General features: G+C 34.6%; 1 protein-coding gene across 3 annotated transcripts in view; it reads right to left on the bottom strand.

Annotated features, from left to right (window-relative positions):
- The window catches only part of thsd7b (thrombospondin type 1 domain containing 7B), a 208,933-nt gene that overhangs the window by 129,984 nt on the left and 52,647 nt on the right, over positions 1–26,302 (bottom strand). For all 3 annotated transcript variants that reach the window (XM_023337353.1, XM_023337355.1, XM_023337354.1), the window contains exon 3: positions 25,649–25,828. In XM_023337353.1, coding sequence (XP_023193121.1) covers positions 25,649–25,811 — 163 coding nt within the window. In that variant the 5' untranslated portion in view covers positions 25,812–25,828. The remainder of the gene's footprint in view (positions 1–25,648; positions 25,829–26,302) is intronic.

Below are 26,302 nucleotides of genomic sequence, written 5' to 3'. Positions count from 1 at the left end.
GCCAGACTGTTCATCATAAGGGCAATATTTCAGTGCTCTCAGATGGTTTTTGCCAAAGATTTACTTTAAAACTAATTTATTCATAATAATTAGAGAGGACTAGAACTCAAATATAGACACAGTCCAAAATTTACATTCTCTCACCAGTGGTATGAATGTCATATTAATTTTTGATGTTTATGATTTATTTGATTCCAAAGGACCAATCCAGAAGAGTCATAATAGCTTGCTTTAAAAAAAAACATACATTTTGAGTTATTGGAACTAGTGGAAGCCAATGAAACACCCAACTGTGTCCAAGTTTCAAATGTTCAGTCGACAGTGACTCAGTGGGTAGAGTAGTTGTCTTGCAAATGAATACTTAAAGGTTTTATTCCAGCTTTCTTGTGCCACATGAGTATTTGGGCATGTGCACTGACTGATGGCACCCTTTGAATTTCGTTGTCCTTGTGACAATGACAATAAAGATTTATCTTATCTTATCTTATTTCCTCTCACAAAGCTTAAACAAGACACTTAACCCTAAGTTGCCTGCAGTTCTGTCTATGGACAAAAATATGCATATGGCTGGGTGAAGTTGACTCCAGTGTAAAGCACCTTGCATTGTTAGAATAGCTAGAAAAGCCAAATATAAATTCAGTCCATTTGTCTTTTACTCAAAGAGACATAAACGGAAAGCTTAGGATGTTCAAGAACAATCCAGGAACCATCAAGATTATAACAAGCCGGAACCTGCTGGGACACAAAGGTCAATGAACAGCATTTGGTCAGATCCAAAATCGACACCTTCAAGCTCCACTTAAACATGCAGCTCCTCACAAGTTCAAGTAAATTTTTTAAAATGTATTTTATGATCAAACAAGACTAAGGTCGGCCACAGCTAAAGCAATTATGTCACCATAATTACCAGGTAATTTTTCAAAAGATAAAGTAAGATGACATTAAGCTTCTGAATGGCCCCTACTTCATCCCTATTAAAAATGTATGGACTGTGCTCAAAAGTTGTACCAGCAACCAACCAACTTAAATGACCTATTGCGAAAGAGAAATATTCAGTCAAAAATGTGCAGGACTTGACTGCACATTTCTGAAGCCACATGGTTTCTCTATAATTTACAGAGACATTTGACCAAATATTAGCCGGGGTGGGAATCTAAATATGTTTTGTACATAAATCTGTATGTAAAGACTTGACAAAACATGGTCTACTAAACATCAGTGATAAATTCTTACTCCACTATAACCCTGTTTTTAGAAAAACTATTAAAAGTTTATGCTGTTTTTCAAGTCAATCTTAAAAAGAAGTGGTCAAATAAATCATTAAAATCCCCAAATTAAAATGACATTTATGCAAACCTCTAACTGAAACTAGCTGATTAAAAATTTGTGTCAGTTCAATTTTTTTTTCTCCTGTGAGCTTCCTAACGTTTTTAATTTTATCAAAGCACAAAAACATAATTCTTAAAGCAATGAAAAAAATTATCAATAACTTAGTTATGTGCAAAATTATATAATCAAGGAGTTAGCTTCTTTTATACTCAAGCAGTTATTGAACGTTTTTTTACACTTTTTTAGCTTGAAATATTCTCATGGTGAAATTTAGAATAAGCTCAAACAATGGTGAATAAATTGAAAAAAATATATATTGTTTTTCCCCTCCTGTGCCATTGCATTAATGCTAAGCATGGATTGGATGGCCTTTTAGGTTCTATTCAGATACATTAGCCCAACTTCGAATGTATGTTGGCAAAAACCTTTCAGGAATTAAAAAAAAATTAAAAATCAGTGCACACTGTGTGTAATTCTAAGACATAAAAAGTTAGCGAGGAGCAGTCAGTTGTGTAATATGGCTCTGCAGTGATCAGAATCTTTTTTCAGTGTAACTGCGTGTCTCATGTGGTCTTCTCGAGTCCCTACACTGGTATGTGCAGGGGTGACAAGTAATTGGATGGGATGTCATTCACTCCTGTGTTTCACTGCCTTTTGCTGACCTGGGAGTTCACTTCTCTAAGCACAGGAGCTGAACTAATGGCCATATCTGTAAGCAGCAACTTGAGGGGGAAGACCCTGGTGTTATGATTTTGCAGGCGACCGGGCCATTACCGGACAGAGACAAAGTGAAAGTACAACATGAAGAGTGCAATATATTTATTATTCTGAAAATAGTTTTCGAATTCAATGGTGAGTTCATGCCAGTGTTGTATAAAGTACTGAAATCTCAGAGTCAAGTAAAAGTACAAGTACCTCTCCAAAATATGACTTTGGTAAAAGTCGAAGTCACTGACTGAAATGTTACTTGAGTAAAAGTCTTAAAGTATCTGAAACTTCTTGTACTTAAGTATGGAAATTACTGTAAAAATGGATGTACTCAAGTAATGTAATGAAAAGTACAAGTAAAAAGTAAAACGAAGCAAATGCAGTTTGAATGACATTTTTTATATTTTGGTAAACTTGTCAAATACACTTAAAATAATGTACACAACCAAGTGCAGGCAAAATTAAACCTGCTAATAGATATACCTGCAGGCATCATTTAGTTAAGAAAATTAGGTGCTTTACCTATAGCACAAGGTTAACTTAACCTGCTTTACAACTGAACCAGCTTCTTAGTAAACCCTCCAGGACAGAAAATACTAAGTTTTTGTAAGCCTTAAGTTTTCCCTTCAAGTAAGGTCAGTGCTGAAAATGAGAAAAATAAATAGTACAGAAAATGCGGCCAACATGAAGAAAAAGAGCTGTTACGATTACTCTACTTCACAAATCAGTGAATCAGTCAATGCTACAGTCAGTAGGTGGTGCACACAACTGGTCATTATGCAAAAGAAAAAAAGAATTGGGAGGGAAATGCAGCTTATTGGCATCTGTAAACCTGGTTTTGAACTTGCATGCCTTTCCTATATTCGTTAAATTTAGTCTAAATTGCTATCGCTATGGCTTCTGTCCCCCCTTGAACAGAGGAGTCTAGGTAGCCTGCTACAGTCAACATTAGGCCTAAGCTAAATACACCACGTGTGGAACTGAAACAATGCCAAACAAAGTTCATTTATGGTCAACGTTTCACAATACAGTAGTGTCTAGTGACCAAGCTATAGTTACTGAAACAGGAGGATTATAACCATTTCATAAGACGTTACCTCGATGTGTTTCTTCAAGTTGGACGGGGAGTTTTTGTAAGATAGAATTTCCATGTGACTGCTACTGATTGCGAGACTTGCTTTGTGTTTAATGGGAGAAGCGAAACAGGTGTATCCTAATTAAAAGTAAAGAAATCAAGAAATGGCAAAAAATGTGGAATGAAGATAAGAAAGGAAGAAGATTATATGAAGTACAAAAGTCAGTTCAAATTCGAAGCATTAATGAAAGAAACAGAAGAGAAGAAATAATAATTAGTAGATTAAGAGTAGGTCATACCTACTTAAATGACATGCTTTATACAATAGGGAGGAAAAATAATGATAAATGTGAGAGATGTGGAGAGAAAGAAAATGTAGAACACATATTGATGAACTGTAAGTCAAATGAACTCGAAAGGGAAGAATTAAAGAGAAGAGTTAGAAATATAGGGCATGAATGGAATCTTAAAGGTATATTAGGAAATGAAGGAAACATAACAGATATTCACAAATTAAGGAAAGCATTGTTTATTTATCTTAAGAATACAAAATTAAAAAATAGAATTTAATAGATGTGAAGTAATGCTTCTACACATTCATGTACAGTAGGTGGCGGTATGCACCTTAAAGTTGCTTGTGATCCGCCATAATAGAAAAGAAGAAGAAGAAGTATCCTATTGGTGGTGATGAACAAGCCCAGGCAAGCAGGCTACGGACTTTGTTCGGTAGCCTGCTTGCTACTTGCTAATCAGTAGGTGGGGTAAAAACACTTTGTTTCTCTCTCTCGCTTTTTTGTAACGAGTAACTAAACCACACATTGAAAATGTATCGGAGTAAAAGTACGCAATTAAGTTCGGAAATATAGTGAAGTAAAAGTGAAAGTCATCAAAAATTTTCATACTCCAGGAAAGTATGAAGTACTCCAAAATATACTTAAGTAAAGTAGTGAAGTATTTTTACTTCGTTACTATACAACACTGGTTCATGCCAACTGTCTAAATTCATACCCAAAGGGAGGTTATGTGTAAAACACTCACTTCTTTGCTTAACATAACAGATAATTTTTTTTTTATTATGTTTTATTGGCTTTTTAATAACAGATCCAGATTATCTGCCAAAACTATTAATAATCCTGTATTTAGTTCCATCCATCTTCCTATACGTTTTAACTACTTTTTAGTACTGATGAGAAAATGATCCCGCAGACCAATGGTGCCGCCACCATGTTTACTGTTGGGAGCTGCATGTTAAGTTCTTGCATCTACCAAACAGAATATTTTTCATTTCTGCACAAAAGTTCTGCTTTGATCTCATCTGATCAGAGCTTTTTCCTTCATATGTTTGCCATCTCACTTCAGCAATTTGATAATTGCTGAATTCGCCTTCTCTTCCGTACAGGCTAAATTTGCAGATTGTAAGACAAATGGTTATTCTGACAAAGATTTCTCCAAATTGAGTTGTGAATCTTGGCTGCTTCTCTGATCAATGCTTTTCTTTCCCTACAGGTTATGTGTGGTTCACACGGCAAGATTAAAATTCTTAGTTGATTTGAAAAGAAAAAAAGTCATAGATATAAACGGGTCCTACAGTGTGTAGTGTACAGCCACACAACAAATTCAACACAACAAACAATTTTTCACTCTCAAACATTCAGATGTCAGATGGAGAATCTCGCCAGAGATCAAACATGAGTTCAGAGTAAATAAACATGGCTGACAAAGAAGCAATGGCGATAATTTGTAGTCAGTTTTTAACAGATGAAAAAAAAAAAAAAACACCAAAAAGAAAGTCCAGAAAGTGAATTTTAATGCATTCAATGTTCGGTGAACACAATGGACATTGTGTTTACTGGAACACAATTGTACACAATATGTTCACTGGACTTTCTGGCAGTTTTGCCTGTATTTTTGATTTCTCTCTGTGTTTCCATCACTTTCTGAAAACTTAACGTCACATTCACCAGACTACATGCTTGTTTGTACTCCAGAAACACCCCACGTCCTTCCAAATGGACTCGATCTCTCTTAACACACCAGTAAAAAAAATTTTTCTCCTGGGATATTCCAGTTGATCTGTTATCTCCTGAATTTAACCTAAGATTAAGTTTTGAGCCACTGTGATAATCCTATCATCATTAAGATTGTCAGCAAGGAAAAATCAGGTCAAAAATCAGCATATTTATTCTGAACTAGGCATTAAGTGGAAGGCTAGATTTTGCAATAGCTACATTTTGTGCCCTTCTCTTTTTATTTTTTGAGAAAATGGTGACCAATTTCTTGGAATACTGTTTTCCAACTTCTCCACAATTTAAGCTGATATTTTCATTATACAATTCTTTAACAAGTCTCTGAAGTCTTCACATAGAAGCTATAATAATGTTGATACTAAATTACACATTGGTAAATTGCTAATCATGTCACTTGTGAGTGCACTTTGTGGCATTGCATTTCTTTCCACTTCCTCCATCCAAGTCTGTCATTTTAATGTGACAAAGTATGTAAAAGTTGATCTGGTATGAATTTTTTTGCAAGGCACTTTAACTGTACTGTTCTTTGAGTGTTAAAATATACAGTGGCAAAAAACTTTTAGTGGAAAATAAATTAGATTTTTGTGAAGAAAAAAAAGAAGAAACTTGGGGAAGAAACAGATTCCAATGAAGGGCAGCTGATAGATCTAAGATATTTTCACCAGTGAAATTGTGGTTAAAGTTATTCAGTCTGCAAAACATACACAGGGTCATATTCTCATGGAAATAAAACCACTTGGCAATTGCCTGAATAACAAAAACGACAAGGCAACGCATTCTTGAAGTAGGCAAATTGTAATGTGAAACACAGGAGTAGAAATATAATATGTCAATATTCTGTTTTTTAGATGGCTGTACTCAGCTGGGCTACAAATGCCTTTTAGTGGACTATTTAATACACTGAATATGTTCAGTTTGTCTAAATGTTGTTCATTGTGTCTAATTGTCACCTTTTCCAGTTTAAGATTTTGTGCAAAGTGTAGATGAAAACACTTTTCTTCTTGTCCTACTGTTCCTCATTGTTATTTAATATTTGTGATTTATTCGCACTAACAAATTAATTGAGAATCTTGGTACAAAGTTGCAATGGAGTAATTTGTTATGCTCCAGGAGGCATCTGTGAAGTGATCAAAGGCCAGAAATCCAGCCCTACAGGACCTGAAGACAGGAGGGCTCCCCGGGCAGAGTGATTACTCCAGTCGGGGAGCCTGCAGAGTCAAACCTAAAGAGGATAAATACTTTACCAGTTCTCCATCTGTCACTGGCGTTCCCTTTGTCCCTCAGTAATTAATCAGTCACTTGCTCTTTTAATGGTGATCTGCAGGAGGTCAAATTTAAAAATGTCTTGAATAGCTATCTTTTTTTTTTACATCTATTACAGGTCGAGTGAACGTTGCAGAGTTATTCAAAGCAACACATCTCATCGCTTTTTCTGCCACACCGCAGAACAAAATAATGACTCCCTATGGGATCCTGGAAGGTTTTGGAAGACTCTTTAAAGCTACTTTACTGTGGAAAAGTACTCAGCCATAAAAGACAGCTAAACAATACTTGATCTGTATTTATAAAGGATCAAAGCAAAACTATGAGTTTGTGTTGTTGCTGTCAAAGAGGATGTCGGAGTGCAGACTCAAACACTTCCTTTAATGTGAGGTTCATATAGTTCCACTCAAAACTGTGGCAATCTAATCTAACTTTATATTATACTGATCGTTTTTGTAAAATGTTAAAAAATGAGGCATTGCACATTTTTTGTAAAGTGTGCCAAGCAATGACTCTATAAATCCTTAATAATTTGGTTACATAATGTATGACAATAGGAAACTGGTCATTTCCATTAGACAATACTTGATAAATACTTGATAAAGACAATACTTGGGTAAAGATTTAGGTCTGATATGGTTTTAAAATATGTTCAGAAAAAAAAACATTTTAAGGATTTGTTCATTTTAAGTATTTATTCATGTATGCATAAAGGTAATTTTTGGATTCTCAGAATCTGCAAATTAGGAAGGAAAATAAATGATATAAAGTTGGTTAAGCAATATCCATTTTTGAGATGGATGATTGAATGAATGAACAAACAGACAGATGGATGAATGGATTATGTTGTACACGCATAAATAAAATAATCAATCATAACTGAGGTTATTTGTTGCTTTATATTTATATCTAATGTTGTTAAAATGCAATCTTTAAAAACACTAACTGATGTACATTTATATGCATCACAGAAAGATTATGTTTTAGTGTTTTAGTTTCACAGCAGAAAAAAATATGTTCTTATTTTAGTCTGAACTCAGGAAAAAGGAACAAGAAACAACAAGGCACAAGGTCAAATGAATACATTGGATCTTCTCGTCAATAAAATCAAGCCAATGTTTTAAATGCATTTTGTAACATTACAACCACAAAATGTGATGTGCATTTTTATTTCACTTACTTTATTATCATACCTCTAAATAAAGTCCAGCATAAGCATTTGCCTTCAGAAATAACCTAATTTGATTAGGTAACAGTGGCATGAGGTAATGATGAATAGGAAAATGACTGAATGTACTTAAGGTGTTGTGGAGTCCCTATACTTGATAAAATGTGGTACAAATGCTGGCCACTTAGCATTCGAAGACTCCAACTCTGCGTAATTTAGCACAGATGTCCTGTGAGAGCGTCCAAGGTTTTTAAAGAAAGACTCCAAACCTGTCAAAATGGCAGCACCATGGTGTAGTGATTTTATTTTATCCTTTTTTGGGGGGGAACGTGATTTTGGTAAGAGCTGCTGGAAGGTTAGATGGATCTAAATACAGGACAATCCTGGAAAAAAACTCTTTAGAGGATGCAAAACTGGGAGAATATTCATAAACAGGCAACTTATGAAGTATAAGTTATTTAGGTGGTTATTTCTCATATTTAAAAGTCAATTTTCCATATCCTTTTACACTAACATCTAATAAATCAGCTGTGTAAAACAGTTGCCAACACCAGGAGGCATATGTACATTCTTCTCTGCTTCCAATAATGAGCTGAGCTCATTAGAGAGGCAAACAGGTTTAGTCCTTATATCCCTATGTCATGCCATATGCATAATAATGATATATAAAAGGTATTTTTATATTCTATATAAGCGATCAGTTCAGTTCATAGTCACTGGTTTTGACATATATTGTAGGTGCAACCTTCTCATTTAAAGCCCTTAAATTAGTGCTAGAATTTAAAATAAAGGTTCTAAAGTCCATGGAGCGATTTATTAAAATAAAAACCTGCAAAAACAAAACAAAATATTTTATAGACAGCATAATATAACACACTTGTATCCTATCAGAAAGTAAACTTTTGAAATTACTACAGTTTTTCTGATCAACAGTGAGCAAATTATGCATTAGTCAGGATTAGTCTGGCCAGCTTATCTGATCGCAAAGATACATCGTTTAACCTGTCAAACTAACACTAATTTAAAAAAAATCTGTTCTTCCTGTTGACATTTTAGGGTAGACTAAACATTAATCAGGAACATTTCCAGGTTAGTAAATTAACAAAGGATTTTCTAAAATCCTTTGCATTTCAGTGAGCTTTACAAACTGAAATGAGTGTTTAGAGTCCCTGCACTTTGTTGGAGCCTGTCAAAACAAACCTGTTTGAAGAAATTAATGATAAAAAGTCACTGTCCTGTTTTTAAAAAAACAGGAAAGACTTTACTAATATTTGCTTTAATAGTAGGCAATCCACTGGTATTACTTAAAAAAAGAAAAATTTTAAAAATATAAGTTATTTATAAAAACAGGTACAAAACCTTCTTCTGGAAATAAATAAACTGAAAAAGGACAGAAAAATTCTCTGAATCCCTTTTTTTCACTGTCAGGAAAATATTTAAAGTATGGATGGTTATAATTTGGTTGGCCTCCAGGTGAAGGCATCAGGTTTAGCAGGCAAGACCCCTTTCAGTAATATGCACATTCAAAGTTTGACATTCGCAGAAAGTCAGAAGCAATCAAATTACTCTGGGATAATAAAAGATCAAACATCACTCCACAGATCCTAATTAGAAGTTGACCTGGCTTCTATCATGATGATTAAGCGCTGGGAGTTTCAGGCACGGAAATGATGCATGGCATATCCAACTATTTTAATTACTAGCTAGGTCTATCAGAATTTCATCCAGCAACACCTTAGCTTCGACCCAACTTTCAGAGTGAAGTACCAACAAAAATTCAAACAGTAAAACAATATGTGCTAATTACGAATATGCATTATATTACAATGTAAATGTGCAAATTCAAAATGCAGATTTCAATTTATGATTTCATTTTTGATTGAATAAAGGCTGTCAAGAAAATGGCATTATGTGATTTCATAGTGGTTACTGCAGTAAAGGGTGGCACAAGTTATGTAGTTTATAAAGGAATGCTAATTGCTAATTGAAATCCTCACTTAAAAAACGCCACTTTATATTTTCTCAAGTTATCTTTGTCTGAAAACAATAAATAATAATTTGTAGATGTGAAAATTTAAAGTTTAGCAAACAAGCAAAAACAGAAGATCTGCTTTTCTGTTCTAGCTGTCCTTATGCTGCCTCATGTATTTCCACAACAATTGTTATCTTATTGGATGCTGAAAAGAAACTGAGAATTTAACAAGGTCCTTAGTTTTAGTTTTATAATGAGCTTAGCTTGTTGCTCTGACACATTGTGTATCTACATGGTCATCTAATTACAAGGATTCAGGGACATGGAGTCAAACTCTGTAAGTATTAGTATAGTCTGTTTTCTAAGTGCTGTGCTTAATAAGATGATTATCTGACGCAAAGATAATTACAGCTATGACTGCAGGCCATAGCAGAATTTAACTACATGACAAATGTTAAAATGTTTTTTTTAGGTCTTTAAATATGATCACTGTCTTAGATATAAATTAAGGTTTGTGTATTTTGAAACCTGTCTCATTAACTTGTGCAAAATCAACGATGAGTGAAAAACAAAAACAGTCTTCTCTCATATCAACTTTGATTACAAAGGGTTCTTATTTGTTGCAACTTGACATTGCATCTTCAGCATGTGGAGAGTTAGGTCAGTTTTTAATTGGTCTTGTAAAATGCTGCTTGACTCAAGGATCCATTGATGTCAATGAATTTAGATTGGCAGTGTTCAATGTCAAAATGACCTTAAACACTGGTTGATTTACTGCCTAAAGGTGATTAGAATGGAGCTTCAAGTAAGAATTCAAATGAAACATTTGCATATTTCTTACTTTATTTCTATTTTTCTCATCATTTTATCATTGTTAGATTGCACTGTGAGTCAGGAAGTGTAGCTTTGATCATCTCAAAGAAAGTTTCAACACTGTTTTGCGTTTTCTCCATTAGCTTTCCCACATCAATAGCATTGTACCATTAATAACTGGAATTATTACTTGAAAACGGCCGTTTTAAATAATGACTTTGCTTTTACTCGTGTCTTTTTCTGATGTTAAAATTTCTGGGGGACCTGAAACATGTATGGTTGGGGAAAAAGCAAAAACAAAGTACATACAAATAAAAATCTGGAAAAAATGAACATCCAACAAATAGACAAAAAAATTTAAGGTAACAGTGGCATGAGTTTAGTTTTAAAACTAAACTTACCCAAATCTACCTTCTTGCTTTGGACTTTACACAACAACAAATGATCCTGTCCACTTTGGAAGAACCAAGCTTTGTGCAAATTAGAAAAGCCTGCCTATGTAAAGCACTTTCATCAGTCAACATAGGTCATGTTTACCACTGGGTGAGCACATGATTTCCCTAAAAGAGCCCAAAAGTCACAGTGACTGAACAGACTGAATTATTCAAATGATAAATTTGATAAGAACAGTAAATATGATTCTTATCTGTTACTGACACAATCACGCAAAATTGTGACTGACCAAACTGACCACAGAATTTTATTTACACACATTTGTTGTGCTTCACTCGATGTTAAGCCTGACTTAAATTAGGAAATGAGCATCTAAACAAATCAAACTGTGTGCTGTAACTTTAAAACCATGCTGGTCACTCATGTACATAACCTAAAATCACCACTGACTTCTCCAGAGTAAGCTAAAAGCAGCTGGTCAGTGTTGAAGCCGACCTCCTTCACAAGTCCCACTCTGCTCTTTGGATCATAGCTTCCCATCCTAACTCTCTTTTGTTTTGTCTCTTCTTGTCTCACAATATTTAACCCAGCTGTGAAACAGGGACTGCTATGAAAAACTGTAACGTGTTAGCGTAGATTTACTCTTATGGGCCATTGTTAGTGTCTCTTACTAGTGAGTATGATACTGTTTGTATCATACACACTGTTTGTTCAAGTTTACATAATATACAACAGCAGAACCAACATCAAAACATATGTTTTCATTAAAATGACCATCTCTTTGAACAAAAGACTTAAACTGAAGCTTGTACTGCCCATACATTACAGTGACAGCCATGTTGAGCTGCAAAACAAGACCATTGAAATTATTGTCCATCTGGCAAAACATGAGCGCAAAAGTTAGAATATGAGTTTATTTTTTGCTCATAAGTTTCTACCTCAACAGACTATTAGTAAATCATTTCATTTAGAAAGGGGAGCATATTTAAAAATACCTAGTTTGTCATTAAGTTTCTTCTCATGCACAGGTCTTGTAAAGCCAAATAAAAGTCTCTCTGACAGAAAATCCTTCCTGATCAAGGAAACCCCCCCAAGCTCCCCTACAGCAAAACCCAACAGCCCCCTTTTCCCATCATTGTCTTTTTCTCACTGTGCGTTTGTTTTCTCCATGTGTTACGTCTTGTTGAAATACCTCTATGCAGATGTCTCATTTAAATTCTTCTTGAGTGCTTTCTATATTTCTATATGGTTACTATTATCTGTAAATTGATGGCTGGGGGGATGTAGTCCTGGTGTAAGCCACTTATTTTGGTATTTATTATTTGGTACTAAATGTGTGCAAAATCCCCTTAGTACCTTCTGGAGATTATATCATGTAATTAAATTTTTTCCCCCCAATTCCCAGTTCAGAAATACAAATAATTATGTGCGCTTGCATAATTTCATTTTCATGTAAGTATAGTTTGAATTATGTATTGTTACTGATATATAAACACATATGATCCAAATGTTTTACCTCATGAGTGTATAATTTTTGAGCAGAGAGGTACTGTACTACTACTACTGTACTTCGAAGTTTACACACTCACAGTCATAAATGCCTTTTTTCTTTTGAGATATTATTGATGCATTTATTCTATTGTTTTTTCATCTTGGAAATCAATTTAAAAGTTTAAACGGCAATGAATTAAAAAATATTTTCATGAAACTTCTGCTTATAGATTATATTTTTGATCAAAGCATTTCAACATGATACATGCCCACAAAATATATATATACCTTGCTATTGCTGTAATTTACCTTACCCAGTTGTTTTATTCATACATGAATAACCTTCTGAGATTTTAAATATTTCTGGCTGAACATTGGACAACTCTTAGCCAAAGTGCTTGGCTGGTGTTCCTACATGGACCCATGAATCTTGTATAGCTAATAGCAGAATCTTGATACTAGATTGCTTTTTCTATTCCAAAACTGAAACTATTGCACTAAAATCATAAATAAACTATGCTATCTGTTGATGGCAGCTCCATTACCATTCCCAGATGTGGTTAAAATTAGCCTAAAATCTGTTACTATTATTTATCAAAACACAGATTTTTTTAATGTTAGTGACGTGGGCAAACATATATTTTATACTAATCATTAAATTTCGTAAAATGTTTGGTTAAACCTTAATTTTAGCCTTGTGATTGAGCAGTTACCCTTTATCCTTTCCGAAAAGGGAAAGAAATTAGATCTAATTAAATTGCTTACTTGTACCCAGCGAATCAATAAGTGGATGCAGCTCTTTCACTGCTTTCAACAACAAATAATTATCTAGCCGCTTGTCTCCAGACAGGAGGAATACAAATGAATGAAAACAAATGACATCCTGCAGAGACAAACAAAAGTTGTTCAAACAGAAGTTTCTTGCTAATTAGACAACACCTTATAAGTGTTATTACCCCCATTTCAGATTTTTATAGTCAGTAGTATCAGGGTTATTTCATAAGCTATTAAATGTAAATGCATAATGGAAGTGGAATTGTAATAAAAGCCTTTGTTAAATATTAAACATGCATGCTGAATGTTACAAAAAAAGGTTTAACGTTCAGTGCAGTGAGAGAGAAACAAAATCTGCATAGAGTTTACAAAGCCGGGTGTGAATCAAGTCCTCAGTGCCAAAATTTGAGTCAAGTTCAGAGTCTATGGAGCCCAAGTCAACCATCAGGTCTTTGAGTAAAGCTAAAGTGAATTTTCACCTCTTTGACCATCTTCAGATGTGACCTTCATAACAATTTTTGAAGACACAGTTTGCAACATCAAAAAAAAAAAATTCTTTGAGGAGGGAAAAATACGTTTTATCTTCTATAACATAAAACTTTCACATTTGACATTGAATATCTAAAGGAAAGAAACATCTAAAGGAATGAATTCATTAACAACCTGTCGTGTCGGAGACAAAAATATTTAAAGCTCTGCATTACCAAGGTAACCTCAAAATAGTGCAACTGAGTGATGTATGCCATTATTTTTTTAAGTGTTTATCTTTTCACTAAGCTTATCCACCAACAAATCCTTTCGTTTTCTAATTGTAGATCCGTTGCTTTCACCACTGTTTCTGTTTTGCCACTGATTCAAAGGAGGAATAAAACAAGCGTTCTGATAGACTGTGCTCTGCTATCAAAAAATGACTCATAGTGGTGAATTTTTCAGGGTAGAGTAAAAAAAATCCCTTTGGCTTTCACCTGACAGTCTCTCCAGGTGTTTCCTGTTGGGTCGACTGAGCAGTAAACAGAGTAAGCTATTTTAACCAGTCTCTGAAGAGGCCTCCTTTCAAATACAAAGAACATAATTAACTTCTTTTCTTCCTCTTACCATACATACCGCATATTTACAGAGTTCCTTTCCTCCATAATAAGCAAAAGATCTGTTCACGGAAATGACAGGGCCTATTTAAAAGATTATTGGCATTAATTGAAAAAAAAATAGAAAACATGCAATTTGCAACAAATTTCATATGTTTCATATATTCATGTTTAATTTGTGTCATGAAGAATATGAACACCAAGGAAAGATGAGGCTTCCAGTTCCCTTGTATATACCAATGTCTATCCCTGGGCTAATGCTGCTTCTATCAAGTTTGCATGTTCAGAGTTTTTTTTTTTTTACAGAGCTGAGAAGAGTTTGTCTAATTAAAACAATTACAAATACAACATGCATGCAGAGTAGGAAAGGGTGCAAGTAGCTTCCTGAAATACATGAAGCTTTCCTCACTAAAGAGCATTTATTGAGCATAAAAGCCCTGGCAAAAAAAGGAGTATGATGCAGGTGTAATGATGCTGAAGCTTAATTTATTTTTGCATTGTGGAATAGACAATGTCATTGGCTCTATCTGTTCATTTCTTGCAGAGACAATTTGCTTTTATGTTCTTTTTATGTGTTTGACCTTTTCAGACACCCAAAGCACACGGACAGCTACATTGGTCTGAGAACTTAATTCTTTCCTGTTGGAAAGAAGGATGTACTCCCATCCTACTGTGGATTTACGGAATACTTGAAGCTTCAGCAAGTTTTCAGCAGTGGAACGGAAAAACCTCTTGTCAGCAGGTTTACTTCATTTGCATTAAAACATCTCGAGATGTCTGACCAAAGTCACTTTTCCAATCAGATGTTCACAAGCCGCTTGTTTTAGAGCTGGTAGAATAGTAGGGATGCAAGTAATCCAATAATTAGTTGATCTAAAGTTGATTGATCTTATCAGCTAATGATTAATTGATAATAAAGGTGAAACTTAGGGAGTTTGTCAAATGTTTATATTTAAAAACAGAACCACATATGGTGCATTTGGCATCCCACACCAATATATGTTTGGATCATTTAACTTTCCTGTTCTGGAATGATTATTTCTCTTACAACTATCAACAGACTCTGCTTTAGGATGACTGGCGGCTCCTTCTTCTGAATGGCGGCCACACTACAACGTTGAAAGAAGGTTATTAGTCAATTGAATGGAATACATGTTAATTTAATTAATCATTATGGGACCATTAATTTTTAGTCAATTACATGTTTGCATGTGTTTTCACAAATTCTACAGAATTTAAACAGGTTTCAGGTGCTTGAACCATTAAGCCATGTTATCAGCTCTCTTTTTTTTAACCAATGTGTGTTTGGTTTCTCCATGCTACAAATGAAGGTGTCCATTTTGTAATTCTGGTTACTTATCATTTCACCCCGGAAAATGAGTAGTCCAAATACAGCCTTTAAACTCCATAGTTCTTGTGACATCAATATCCACGATGACTTCAAACATCTGATTGGATCATTTGTGACTCTCATCCTTGTGATGCAGTTGTACCGTGTACTCAAAATTTACTTTGGCAACTAGTTCTGTGTTTGCCTTTATTTTTGCTTTTATTTTGTGGTTCTGCCTGCGTTCTCAGAATCTGAGTTGTCTGCCACAATAAAACCGTTTGTCAATATTTCTCTAGAAGCAAGCACTTCCTTTTTTTTGCAACTTTTGTGTCATGAAAAACAGCAATTACAGATTTGCTTTAGACCATTAGCTTAAAGCAACAAGCTACAAAACTTACTTTGTCTCCACAAATACTGTTGAGTTAGCTACAATCTGCTATCATGTGGCTCCAATCAGGCAAAAAATCCAGAGCTGCCTTTCAAGTATTTTAGCCTCAGTATTAATTGGAGCTCTAGGAGCCATTCAGTAACAAAATTACCTTCTACTTTGGACTTCCTTCAGTTACACAAAGGAACTGCTAGCGGAATAATGTCAGTAGTCACAAGAGGTGATTGTAATTAACTCCGTCTCCAATTACAAAGTAGTCCCATTTCATTCCTGATTCCTTCTGCAATCCGCTTATTAAAAAAAATAAAAAATGTGAGAATTGTCCCGAAATGAAACATTTTGCAAAATGGTGATGTGAAAGGCCTCTGCTGTTTGAAAGGAACTTCTCATGATAGAGCACTAACCTTTAACGTTAACTTTTCAGTTGGATAAAAATTTTAGCATTCCTGTCCGGTAGCTCTCATAATAGACTAAATCTGTTTTCAGTTTCAAGGATACAGGTTTGGGAGAACAAACCACAGAGCGGTTTGAAGGCGAAGATAAGATAATTTTTATTAGTCTCCCATAGGAGAAATTTCTCTTGGAAATTCTCTTATTGATTTAGGCTTTTTGTAACAATAAATATTGGATTTTATGAAACGTGATGTTAATAGTGGGGTAGCTTGGCATGTCCAAAAGAGATGCATATAAACATGCCAAAAAATTTATTTTAAAGTGCAACAAAATGGATTTAATCATTTTTTTCTAAACAGTTATAAAAAGCTGCCTAAATGATCAAAAAGAGAGTATCATTAGGCTTTTCACAGCCAGAGAGTGCATCAGTTAATCTTCATACATTAGTTTTTAAAGGTTAACTTCACAAAACCTGATCAGTTCAGATGAAACATGAATCTTAAATTTAATATATCATTGGGCTCTATATGGTCTTTTTTCCCCTTATTCTTAGATCAAAGCTACACTTTTGTTCCAACCCCTATGGTTAGGAAAGAGAACTACGGCATGTATGCCAAAATAAAAAAAGTGAAATGCACTGAGTATCTCTTTAAGGCAGTTTTGTCCATTATACCCTATTTGGGTCAACTTACATTGCTGAAGAAGCATGGCATCGAGCCTGTGCACAATTTCTGAAAGGTTCTGTGTGTGCTATGTAACAAGGTCTTATTGTATTATATTAGTATGTGAAGGAATGAAAACAGCACCAGAGAGCACCAGAATTTTAGTAGAGCAAACATTCCACATTTTAGCAAGCACAAATATTATGTAATGCTGCAAGAATATTTTATTCGAACTGTTGAATAACATTTAACACAATACGAGTTTGTGAGGGAATGTGTGTTTTAGGTGTTTTATTCAAGGTGATATGAAAAAAAGATGCTTCTCTGTGATTGAGAGAAGATAGTTTGGTGTGTATAGCCACTTTGACACTGAAAAATAGAAGAAAAATAAAGTCAAAATGCAGTAAAGTACCTGAAAAAAATCAAATCCTGATTTTTGTGGATGGCTTCAAGTCTTTGAGCAAGGTACGCATGTTCTCCATATTTGGATTTGCATCGAAAACAATTGTTTATCACAATTTATAATAATGTTCAGAGGGAGATTGTATTGTCTGCTGTGTCACTCAAGAAGGCTGTAAATGTATGTGTGAAGTCACACACAAATGATAAAGCTTTGAATCTTACAGGTGAAGACCTGTCAGGACATCATAGGAGCTCTTTAAAAGCATATTAAAGTTGTCTTACAAAAACTGAGCTGATTCAATTTTACTGAATCAGCTCAGCTAAATTGAAAGTCCTACAAGTAACAAATGAGTTTACAGGAAATGGATGAGGATGTTAGGATTACAAGTTTGTTTCATAATTAAAAAAATATTCATTTAAAAGTTGACACCAATTTCAAAATTCCTCTTTCTCTGTGGTCAGTACTGCCAGTCATGGCTAATTGGCTCTATTAATTTTGTTTTCCCTCACAACTAATCCACATAATTTTATAACATATTTGGTTCAGCTACTTGTCAATACAATTTATTTAAATAATGAAAATTTATGAAAGAAGAGACTGTTTTTTGGTCTGGTATCTTATTAGTTTATATAACTGCTAAAAGTCTTGCCACCAAACTCACAACCCAGAACCCATCCTTAAGCTGTCAAGGAAAGCTATCCACTTTCCATCAACCTGACTGCTGGAGCCCTAATTAGGAACCACATTGCTTTTATTAGCATATGACCTTTACATGTGGTTGTCTTTAGTATGTTCAGTAATGCTCAGAATCAAACCGTGTTTTGAGTTTTAAGAAGTCAAGGATACAGCGAAGAATGAAATAATGAGAAAAATTTTACACTTGAGGCAATTCAAATGACAAAGCTCATTAAGGGAGTAGTATCAAATTTTCACTTTAGTGTAAAAAGGCATAAATCTGTATCATAAACTTTTAAATCCAATGTCAAACCGAGTCAAAGATTTTTAAATTTACTGAATATGCAGTTTTTGAAGGTCAAAGAGAAGGTCCCTTTAATATTTTCTCTGCAAGCATTTTGAGGCTACGGAAGTAGCCAGGGTCACATAAGCAGATTTCCTGATTTTTAACAAAATGAGGCGGTTTTTTTTTAATATCCTTCCTTTGTTATTTACAGTTTAGAATTCTTTCCAGAGATGCTTTAAACCAACTAAATGCAGCATCCAACATTCATTGGCACACCTGGTAAAAAGAAAACATTAAAAATAAATGTATCTTTTTGTCAATTGAATAATCTCATGTTGGAAAATGCAGAAAATCTTACCTTAAATTTGGGTACTTATTAATTATGATTTTATTTATTTATATATATATATATATATATATATATATATATATATATATATATATATAATATTTTTTATATATAAATCTGAATATATTTTATACATTATATATTTATTAACTATATATAAAATATTAGTTATACATTTATTATAAGTTAAAAAATATAGAAAACAATGGCTAATACTACAGTTATTAGCACGCATAACAAATTATCTAAATTAAATATAACAAAAATATTACTGAAATTTGCTTATTGTTTTAAGTTAGTCAGTGTTGAAAAAATTTATTTACCAACACATAACATTTAGTTAATTCAAAATTGAATCATTCTGATATAGCAAATGATGAGCCTCATACTCTGGACATTAAGAACTGTAATTACAGGTAAAAGTTTTCTTTCTGTTAGTCTCTAATATACACATGCTGTATAATTTTGTCTATGCACGTGAACAATTGTTGGCCAATTCCTGCACAAAAAGCCTATCAAATTAAGCAAGTAGTGCCACTTGAGGTTACAACTTGATAGATCGTTTTAACATCCATTTACACCAAATAAAGCCAGTTGTTCTAAGGTTCATTGCCCGCCTTCTCTAAGTAGTGGGTGATCTTGTACAATTAAAGGAATAGGCATGGATTGGAGCAGTGTGTCTGACACTGCATGTGAAGCTTTCTCCTTCTTTACTCCTCACAAGGCAGGAAATGAAAAACTAACATGAAAAAATTGAGCATATCAGAGAAATAACTAAGATGTTTGAAAGAGCTGGAACAGCGGCAATGTTGAACAATATTTATGTTACAACCATCTGCAGTGCTTGATAAGAGAAATAAGAAATATTTCATAAGCTTGTTGCACTAGAAGTTATATCTCTGTCATAAATGGGAAGAGCTTTGAGGTGTGTTGTATATATTTTATTGTAGCATGTTATATATCAGAAATATTTAGCAAATTAATACATTTCTTGCTCTCGTTACATCTCTCAATTCACTTTATAAAACTATAATGTTATTAGAAGGTTATACATTTACAACAGAGTGTTAACTCAAAGATATATGCAATTGAACAATAACTTTATTAATGTAATTTAATATTATATGTCTCCAACAGCTTCTTCTGTGAGAAGATTTGACTAATGTGATTTTTTTTTTCTTTGTCACCATAAATTTAAAAAAAATCCCTCTGTAAATTATTCAGTGGTATTTGGTTAAAACTGAATTTCTCCTAGGCTTGCACACTGCCTTCCGTCAAGCTTATTCAAGGAACAAGACAAACTGAAGCAGCACTTGTATTTGATTTCAGCTTTGATGGCGCAACAGTGAGGCGATATTTCAAATAAATACACTCTGGCGCTGAAACGCATTGTGAATATTTTGCCTGACTCATTCAAAAGATTTTTTTAATAGCACCTTTACAACATGTTAGAATTGGAACATCTTATTTTAACAAAACAATGAAATTACAATGTTTTGTGCAATGTATATATTTTGTTTTTCAAAGAACAGTCTTAATTTTTTTCACATCATGATAATAAGTTTGAACATGGGAGCAGCCTTGCATATAACAGATTTACTTTAATACCTCCAGGTGTGAGAATGTAAGAGTAAGAACATGCAAACTCCACAAAGAAAGGCCTATTCATTCATTACTTTACTCTGGTTTTTAACTAATAGTGATCTGAACAAATTAGCTAAAATGATACTATTTAGGTCAGTTTTTCAAGACAGCAGAGAAGATTTCATTAGTGAATGCATTATAAATTACATACAGTAAAGTACTGAGTGTGGGTAACTTTCAGAAGATCTCTAAATAATCCACCAGACACTGAGAGGCCCCTAATTAAGAAAAACTTGTATTGATTTCTCAATCTTTTGCAAATTATCTTCACTCAGCTAAAGCTTGCAGATGAATGTTCTCACATACCATAAATATTCACTTATTCTGCACAGGACATCTGGCCAGAAGAAATAAAATTAGATTTTTTTTTTATAGTCAAACAAGGCAACCTGTAAAGGAAAACTAAAAGGAAAACTATTTATATATTTAAAAAGCATGCTTTTAATGATATTGTTTACTTTTCTACACAATTTTCAGTGAATTTCAAAAGCCATGAAGGAAGCTTGCAGCATTTGGATTATTGTTTTGCAGCAAAAAAAGAATGAAAAATAACAATGAATAAAGCTCTTTGAAAAAAAAGAAAGGCCTTGAAATATAGGTATAAAAGCAATTCTTTTCCTGCTCTCTAAACTGAACTTTGGAATATAAATATGACCTAGTTCTGAGAAGTGAAACCCATAAAAGGCCATGTTGATATATCCTATTGTGTCTGAAGTTGTGACTTTTCCGGATTTAGAGGTGAGGAGAGAAGGCTAAGCAATGTCAATTAATTGTATTGACATCTAAAGAACAACACGGCCTTGCCTTTGGCTTTTTTGTCAAACTCTTCATGCAAATTCTTGTTGAATTTGCATGAGGAGTATGCTTGATGTGCAAAACTATTTAAGCAACATCTCCGGTGGCTGACTGTTTAGGGGGTGCTATCTGGACATTTGCTCCCCACCTCCCACCCTCTACCACTGACAAGACAGTTTATGCCTACGAGTCCCTATATGAAGCATCAAATATAAATCCCCTCCGGAAAAAGATCATAATCTCTATGACTGTCTTTGAAACTGGAAATATCTAGAGACAAAACAATTGTGATTCACAAGAAACTAATACTTTTTTTGGAAGTTATATTTATGCCAATACATTTGGTAGTCACTTTTATCCAAACCAACTGGTTGGCTTAGCACCAGAATACAATGAAGATGTGATGTCACTGTATCAACCTTTAAGAACGCTCAGTATTTTAGGGATACTTTGAGTCCCTAAGATCAGACCCAAATATGAAGAAGCAGCATTCAGTTTCTACGCTCCTCTAATCTGGTACCAACATTCAGAAAACTGCAAAAATGCAGAAACACCGAGTTCCTCTAAATGAAGACTAAAACCCCATTTGCTTAGAGTTTTCGTTGATTAGTAACAACTGGAACATCATGAACTGTTGTCTATTTTTCAATCTCTCCTTGTTTTCCTCTTCATCTCATCTTTTGTGGTTTCAATCATTTAAAGTACTTAGAATTGCCCAGATGCTGAAAATGTGTAGTACAAATAAACTGCCTCGCCTTTATACATGAGAATATGACAATGCAAACTAGCACAAGCCACTTTAAAGGATGACCAATAGTCAAGTTCTGTCAGAGGTGACACTGTACAAACAGGCTGCAGTAAAGGAGTAGGTCAGGGTAGAGACGCTCTCAGAAGAGCAGGGTCTGCAAGGGTTTGTTAATGATATACAACACTGTCCTGGTCATGCTTGGTAGGTCATTCCATCATCATGGAATGACACAAGGAAGGAGTATAGATTGTTTTTATCATGTTTATCAGGAGCCAACACTCCTTTGACGAGATACACCTAAGACAACATGACTGTAACCGTATTAATCACACAACATGCAGGTGAGCATAGATAACCCTCTGCTGTGTAGGTGGCACCACTGGTGTGAAGTGCAGCTTTTAAGTTTCCAAGCGATAGCCCTTATAATGTCCTCTCAGCAGTAATGTTAAATCGGAAATCAATAGAAAACTGTTATCCTTTGTAAAGTAGCACATATTCCCTAACAGGCAACCTTGGTGTTTTTGTTTCCATCTTGTAATACTTTCCGCGCTGTCATTTTGTGGTAAATGTGTTACTCAGCACTGAAAATAGGCTAGTGAGGCTGTTTGCAAGAGAATATCTGTGAGCAGTTATCTTAAAGAGTTAAATAATAGGTCCATTAGACACACTGTGTCAGTGCTCTATTCTGTTCTTAAAGGCATCGATGAAGGTCAAGCATAAATGGCTGCTGCTCCCTGTTTGAGCCGTAGACTCTGAGCTTAGCTACAGCTCTGGGAACTGGCTCACACAAAAGAGTCCGCCAACAATGCTGCTGGCCTAGATAGGCACACCAAACACAATAGTGTGGCTGTGCTAATTTAGAGCAGATCAAACTTTAGGCTATTGCATATTTAAAAAAAGGCTGCTTATGAGCCAAATTTAGAATTCAAATGTGCCGAGTACAATGTAGTTGTCATGGTAATATTGGATTTCAATATTGTCTTTGGAATTAAATTAGTTTTTTGCCTACTTTTTTCTCGTCTTTACAGCTTTGCTTCCAGGAATTACATAATTTCATTTATACAAAATATGTCCAAATTGTGTTCTTGTTGTTGCCTGAGCCACAGTACATTTCTCCTTCTCAACACTTCATAATCAACACAGTGCTACCCAAGGGGGATAAGAAAGTGTGCCATTGTCAGCTGTAAGGTGTCATCCAATGTCACCGTTATCTGTTTCATTACAAATATTGTGAGATGACTGGAAGTGTCCTATGCACTGAGAAGACAATTGAAACTTATGGAGCATTTTAGAAGTAGCATTATTACGCTAGCTGTCAAACACGATGGCGCTAATGTGATAATATGGGCTGCTTTGTTTTCTTAGTCTGTGGATACCTTGAGTTGATGGTACCAGGTGTCTGTTCTCTGCCAGAGAATCCAAGTGGCTTATACAGCAGTACAATTACCAAGAGCCAGCAAGACGACTGATGACTTGCTAAAAACAAGTCATAATTTGTAGTGTTTACATTTGTCCTAATGCAGCCATTGAATTAGGAGTATTTAGTCTTAAATAGGTTGAATCTGTATTCGGGAGAAAAATCTTGATAAGAAAGTCACTGTTTTTTGCAACAAAAACCTTTTATATTTTATTATTTCAGAAAATAAAGAAAGTGCATAACTCATTTCACTTTTTTAATCAAGATACATTTGAAGTTCAATTAACAATTGCTTACATCATGTAAAATCTAGAACTGGTGCAAAGTCATTTCCTTTTTAAGAAAATCTGAAGCTCAAGTAAACGCTTCGTTCATTAAAAAAAAACAAACCTTGTCAATTTGAGCAACTTTTGTGGAATTTTATTCAGTCTAACATTGCATCCTATTGCAACACCACACACCAGCGACCCACATTGCACCATCTGACTGAAGTTTGTTTTAGGATTTAACTTCAAGACATTTCAGTACCATTTGTTCTATTCTCACTGATTCACTGCAGGCAAACAGACATAAGTTGGATACTGACTTTTTCTTTCTCGATTATAAATTGATTTCCTTTTTTCCAGTCAAGAAACAACTCATAAGCCATTTTAGCTCTGCAAGGATGTCAAATCCTAACGCTTAGTGTCCTGGTTACATCCCTTTTGAACATAAGCGCTTTCAAGTGAAATTAATCAATCTCTTTATCACACGGGCAGTGTCATTATCCAACCACAGAGTGAGAAATGAAAGTGCTAATCGCACAGCAAGTGGGGCCTTTGTGTGGAAAGGCCAAGTTTTCCCACTCTGGCAGCCTTGCAAATGCGTGTTCAATTGAGTTTTTGAGGCGAGGAGAGACTAAATTCAGAACTTGTTCAAAATTCTTTGTGAAGAAAATTGAAACATGGAAGTGTCTTGGAATATGGTTCTCAGAAAATATATATTTTTGCATATAAACAAAAACCTATAGCTTCCACACTTGTAATAAAACCAGGGAATCTAAAATGTACATGTTCTTTTTGTATTGACACATTTCTTAATAAAAATTTAAACAGGGTGGAATTTCTTCTCAACCCATTTCAGCAGATGAAATTTGTGCGCACAGATGAGTCTGAAGTTTAACTGCTTTATATACATTGTTATTTCTAATCCGCTTGTCACATATGGGAGTGTTGGTGAATAGTCACTCAGAAAAAAGTATTATTATGCTAACCGTCGAGGCATACAGACCTGCAGGCTTGATGATGTCAAGCAGACTAAGATTTATGCTCCCTGTGTCGGTAAGAAAAAAAGAGTGGGTTTCTCTGAAAATAAAAGTATTTTTTCTGTTTGATTAGTGCTTGCTTCTTTGTTTTCTAAATATGTTAATGACTCTTACACTTTAGGCAACATACCTAAGCATAAGTGGGTGTGCACGTTCAAATATGCAACTTGACACTTTTTATGAGACATGCTAGACTCAAAGAAAAATGTGTTTAATTGAGTTTTATAAATACTCAGACTACTACTAGTAAAGACTAGTGAGGTATCCTAGTATTTAAAGTATATTTGACTATATCGTAACTTAATCCCACTAGATATAGGACAGCCAATATAAAGTGTCCTGCTAGTATATTGTCATTCCATAACCACAATCTTTTATATATCTTTTTGAGAAAATTATGTATAGTTTTCAATTTCTTTCTATCATTAGGACTGAAAGGTTTTGATACCCCTAAATAAAATGTAGGACAACCAGTTACCTTTAAAAAACCGCTTAGGGGTAAGTAGTTTCCACTTGGTGGATAGCATCATGTGGCCTCATTCTTCAAAAACAAACGTTGGGTTTGTGAAAATTATTGTGAAACTTAGCTTTCTCAAAAAACTGCTTAAATAAGTGGATCTGGTGCAGAAGCAGTGGCCCACTGAATGGAGAAATGATGCAAGGTCTGTGCCTGGTGCAACCCAGGAACAGTTAGAAATCAGGAAATAGGAGAGAGGAATCAAGTTCAGGAGGAGTTTAGAGCAGAACTAGGCTATAAAACATGCATAGCAACAACAGAGCAAACATTTAGGGAACAAGTGCTATGGTCAAATGAGATGAAAACCTTTTTTCTGCCTACATGATAAACCCTGTGTTACAGAAAACTGACACTAAAAAAACCAAATAAACCCACGAGAAGCATTATGCTGTTAGGTCACTTTGCTTTTGCAAGGACAGGGAAGCTGGTCGAAAAGTTGACATTTATTTCCAATGAGATACATCCTATTCTATGTTTTATTTGAGAAAATGTGGAAAAACATCATTGTGGAATAAATACAACACATTTCACTTTCTAAATGTTAATACTTTTAATTGACTGAGCCAATTTTCCTTTACAGAAAAAAGTTATCATAAGTGTTAAAGCAGCAATGGCAATGGCCAATCATAAAATATTTTACCTGCTTTCCATGAAAAATGATGGGCTTTGGAAAGAACAATGTCCGAGTGGGCTGGAATGGAAAAGAGAGACGAGATGAGAAGGAAAAGGCTGAGGAAGTTCCCAGTGTGCCGTGTCCAGGCGTTGACCCCAAAGTCATCTTTCAGAGTCATAGTCCAGCCCATTGCTGCCTCTCTTACTCCTGTGAGGATAAAATGAAATTCATCACTATCTTAATAAGAAATATATCCAGAAACCTGGGCCAGAATAACCAGAGGTGGGAAGGGACTGATCATAAGGGAAAAGACGAGAATGTCACTGAGACTATCTGCTGTATGGAAATAAAACCAAGAACTTTGAGTTCAGAAACATAATATGCAGTGCCACCATTCAAAATGAGGCACACTGTTCCACCCAACGGAAACAGTTTATTTCCAATTTCAGTTTACTACATACAGCATGCATGTAGGGGAACATGCAAGCTTCTTCTGCTAAACGGACAACACAAATAAATCAAGCAGACATATCATGAACAGCAAGATGGACAGGCCTATAGAAAGATTTAAGTTTACAAAGTAACAAAACATTTGCATGTTTCACTTGCAATTTGTTGTTTCTCCAGCTACTTTTAATCCTCAATTTATTTGGGATTTTACTGGTATTCCTGAGATATCCA

The sequence above is a fragment of the Xiphophorus maculatus genome, chromosome 7 (genome assembly GCF_002775205.1).
Source record: "Xiphophorus maculatus strain JP 163 A chromosome 7, X_maculatus-5.0-male, whole genome shotgun sequence".
Classification (NCBI taxonomy): Eukaryota; Metazoa; Chordata; class Actinopteri; order Cyprinodontiformes; family Poeciliidae; genus Xiphophorus; species Xiphophorus maculatus.
The sequence above is the reverse complement of the archived record's forward strand: the minus strand, read 5'-3'. Positions and strand labels throughout refer to the sequence as shown.